The sequence below is a fragment of the Gossypium hirsutum genome, chromosome D10, assembly GCF_007990345.1.
Source record: "Gossypium hirsutum isolate 1008001.06 chromosome D10, Gossypium_hirsutum_v2.1, whole genome shotgun sequence".
Taxonomy (NCBI): Eukaryota; Viridiplantae; Streptophyta; class Magnoliopsida; order Malvales; family Malvaceae; genus Gossypium; species Gossypium hirsutum.
The window spans coordinates 8,508,116-8,512,717 of NC_053446.1; the positions used below are offsets into that span (position 1 = coordinate 8,508,116).

Sequence of the window (4,602 nt, forward strand, 5' to 3'; positions counted from 1 at the left end):
AAAAGAAAATAAGGTCAAAATATAAAAGTTTCTTACTAATTCTATACTTTACTCATGCTTGTACAATGATAAATCGAAGATTGGGAATAAAAACCATGATCTATCTGAAATCGAATCTTTTAACATCTTGGAGATGAAGTTGTAAGGGTGAAAGATTAAGGTCAAAGAGGAATTGAATTTGTGGGATGACTTCAAAAGATTTTGAAGTGATAAAGAAAATAGAGAATCATCGTGCTGATAACATGTTATAAAATAAAAAGATAGAGAGTAAAGAACAAAGAACAAAGAAAATGATAGAGCAAAAGAGAGATGTATTTTATTGATCAATGAGAATAATCTACAATGCTTCTCCAAAATCTATATTTATAGACATAAGAAGTATAACTGAAATAGAACTCTACTTCTAATGACTATTAAAATTTAAAGCACATCAAAACTTATCTTGATCTTAATGGACATCCACTTAATAATAAAATATTCATAACATTATGATTAAAATATGTATATAAAATTGATTTGTATACTTTGAATATTTCTCTTTTTATAGAAATAAGATGAATAAATTAAAACAATGATGAAAATGCTTATACCATATATAGTTTAATGGGAGCTTTAAGGGCAAGTTATATATAATTGCAATGACGTTAACTTCACTAAAAACTTGTAGAGGTTCATGCAGATAACATATTATAAAACTAAAAGAAGAATACAAAGATTAAGAGAGAAAGAAAGATAAAGAAATGAAATGATGATTTGACTTTCATTTAGGATGCAATAAGCTTGTGCATGCACTTTATTTATAGGGCTTTAAATACCAAAAGTTACAAAGCATTAATGACCAACATTAAGGTACCTTATAAATGATTTAGGAGTTACAAGATAATGAATTTAGGGGTTATGAACGTTCCTTCTTTAGGGGTTACAATAGGATAAATTTGAGGGAATTATGATCTCCATTTATCAATGGATTTACAACACATTTTTTATTTGTTTTTCTTTTAAAATATAATTAATTTTGAAAAAAATATTTTTAAAGGATTTTTTTTTCAGATTCAGTTATAGGATAGAGAATGCATGTGAGATTACCATAAAATCAGCACCTAACCTTTAAAGCAAGATATGATTGATTATTGAAGAAATAAAATAACTTGCAACCATCACAAGATGCCCATAGGGTTTCACTAAAAAAAAAAAATAGAGACCTCAGTTTTCGAGCACCGCTAAAGCTGGTCAATGCTAGATAGTTGCACCGATGCAGAAACACACTGATATAGATATCCTAAAACTTATTATCTTTGATTGTTACATGACTATCCTAGTGTTGGACACCACAATAAGCTTTAAGACCAGATTGATATCGACCCTCGTTGGAAAAGTAGAAGCCCAAGAATTGAGCGTAATCAAAGGGGTTGTAGAGCAAGGGGTGTGCTTCATCCACTAGCTCTTCTGGTGCCTTTATCATGTAACCTGCTTTTGGGACTGAAAACAATCCAAGCGAATACCTTGGCTTGTCTCCACTCATCGTCACTCGATGATAAGTAGCCTTCAATCGTCCATTTAACCATGCCTGCACCATTAACAAACCAACCCAACTAATTCATTTAATTCATCAATTATGACAAAAAGAAAAATGGAATGATAATTACATGGAGAGATTCCCCAATGATGACAATGAAAGAGTCTTTGGAGGGTTTGACACCGATCCATTCTCCGCTGCTGCTCTGCACCTCCAATCCGTTAACCTCATTTTGGTACAAAATGGTCACTACGTCCTGATCTGTGTGAGCAGTTAATCCAACCTGCGTTCCACTGGTTTGTGGCCCTTCATATTTCATTACCTTGAGAAGGTAGCCTGTGGAGTCCATGTGCTCATCCACATATTTCTCTACTTGGAAACTCTCTAAGATCATTCTTCTTATCATTTGATCTAACTCCGTTAATTGCTTTGTGAAGGATTGTATAGTTTTGCTGATCAATACAGACAAACATATATATACCAAAATTCATAAGGAGATTGAGGAGAAACTACCGGGAAATTATTTTAAGTGCAATGACTTTATGAACCTGAAACTTGGGTTTCCTCGAGGCCAAAATGTACGAGTCTGGGCTTCAACTTTTTCGATAACATCTGCATCATCAAAGCCGATGCTCTCAAACAATGGTATTTTAGGGTGTTGGCCAATATACCCATGATAAGGTATTTCGGAAACATTGCGACTTTTGATTTGTAAGGGAAGATCAAATAACTCTTCCATGGCTCCAAATACTGCTTCCCTAATCTCGAGAGGGATCTTGTCGAACAAAGCCTCAAAGCAACCGTAGTGTTGAAGGGATTGTTGGACTTGGCCTTTCGCCAAATCCCACTCATGGGTGCCCGGTTTTAGCTCCGGCTTAGTGAAATCAATGACAGGAAGCTTCAAAGGAGATTGGGAGTCCATTTGTGAATTAATTTTGTGTTGTGAATGGTGAGATGTAGCAGAATTTATACACAGCTCCAGCGTTGAGCTATGCCTTTATCATTTCCGGCCTATGAATGATGAACAGTTTGTCATTTTACATCAAGAATTCCTTTGATGTCTCCGTAATCATTTCCATAATTTTAATAATATTTATTTTATAATATACGCAATCAATATATTCACAAGGCGCGCAGGAGTTGACGTAAATATAGGGAAGGTGGATGAGGTGTGAACAGTTTTTGATGTAGCTGTACACCGCTGCTGCGTTGTGTTTATCCTTCTCCGCATTATAAGTATATTTATGTGTTTTGCCCCATTTTAAATTTATTTTTGATGTGGATCAACTATTTAAATAACACATGGCATCCCGTATTTAATGACACATGACATCTTTTTATTTAATACCAAAATATTAAAAAAATACACAATACAATAAGATAAACCCTATATTAATAGTACTTTCCTCCTTTTTTTTCTTTCAAAAAACAAAATAGGATTCCCATATTTAATTAACCTATTTTCATATTTTAATAAGATAAACCATAAATTTTAAAATATAAAAAATCAGATAAATAAATCATTCATGTTTTCCCCGTACTCTAAGCTATTTTTTTAACTATGATTTTCATAATTAAGATATTTTCAATTTATATCATAGTCGCATTTGACATATACTGAAAATTTTTAACTATTTGTTTTAAGTATAAAGAATTCATTTGTTCAATAAATATTAACATATACAATATTTTAGATTAATATAATAGAGATATCAGATCGACTTGAAACTTTACATGCATAACAAGTACAATTATATAAATAAATTTAATAGTTGGATTATTAAAAAAATTGACTGTATAAAAATACACAAAAAGATGCAAAACAACTTTAGTTTTACATTAGTGTAAGTGGATCTCCCCCTTATAACACACACATATTATATTACAATGCCTGAGACCAAAGCTAATGTGGACAACTTATTTTAACGACACATTCACAACTTTTATGTTAAATTATTATATTTTTCATATAAATTTTTAAATAAATAAAATTTGAAAGGTTACATAAATTTTTCAAAATTTATGTAATCTTTTTATGTAAAAAACAAAAAAAATATAAATTTTTTTAAAAATATGAGAATAAAATAAACCTAAAAACTTTTTAAAAACTCATTTCTCTTTTGTAATTTTATTTTCAAATTTATATATTTTAATTTTTTTTAGAAAACTTAAGTAACGTTTACAATTTATTAATTATTTTTTAATGGGTTAGAATTTTTTTAATTTAAAAAGATATTTAAAGTTTGTATATATTATCTCTTGAATAATCTAAAATATAATGATGATTATTATATAAAAAAATAATTTATAAATTAAAAAAAATTAACTCTGACCCATAAGTGTTGGATACAATGGTAAGACACATTGTACTCCCAAGGGGAGACACTAATTTGAACATTGGAGATGACATTGTTGAAGAGCCAACCACGAACCTCGAACATGGACCATAAAACGAACATGAAAAATACCAAAATAAATAATATTACAAAGTAAATTTATAAATTAAAAAAAATTATCACTTTAATATATAAAAAGTAACATCTTTGGGAGGCATCCAAGTAACAACCGACATGAATTCAATCTTAGCACACCAAGGATACAAAAAATATTCCAAAATCTGATACCAAATGATAAAATGGATAGGACAATTTCAAGTTGCTGAAAATGTTTAGAATTTGAATCTGAAAATTAAACAAACAAATGATTAGAAAAAATGGAAATAAAATTGATTTGAAAAGAAGGAGATTGAAATAAGTGGAGATAGATTTAGCCAAATTTTTTTTATGGATTTTTGAAGGAGAAAAGTCGAATATTGTTCTCAAAAAAAATAATAATAAAGAGAGATGGAAAAATGATAAGATGGCAAGATAAGGAAGAAAGATATCTAATGGAACCCTCGAAAAACAAGCTTCAATAAACTCCACTAATGACTTTAACCAACCCTCCAACCTAGATAACTTGGCAAACCGAGGGGTGAATAACTGCCACCAACAATCTCAAAAGAAGATTGAGTTGAAAACTCTTCTAAAACAAATAAGAAAAGATTTCTTGCAACTGAGAAGCACTCAAAGAGTAATTTTATTCAA

The 4,602-nt window shown here is 30.1% G+C and overlaps 1 protein-coding gene across 1 annotated transcript; it reads right to left on the reverse strand.

The window, feature by feature from the left end:
• Window positions 1-1,106: 1,106 nt before the first annotated feature.
• On the reverse strand, window positions 1,107-2,606 carry LOC107914778 (probable 2-oxoglutarate-dependent dioxygenase AOP1). The gene is made up of 3 exons (XM_016843806.2): window positions 2,065-2,606; window positions 1,647-1,968; window positions 1,107-1,567 (listed from the first exon to the last, which is right to left on the reverse strand). The coding sequence occupies exons 1-3, from the start codon at window positions 2,436-2,438 to the stop codon at window positions 1,316-1,318; spliced, it is 948 nt and encodes a 315-aa protein (XP_016699295.1). The 5' UTR covers window positions 2,439-2,606; the 3' UTR covers window positions 1,107-1,315.
• Between the last annotated feature and the right edge of the window lie 1,996 nt (window positions 2,607-4,602).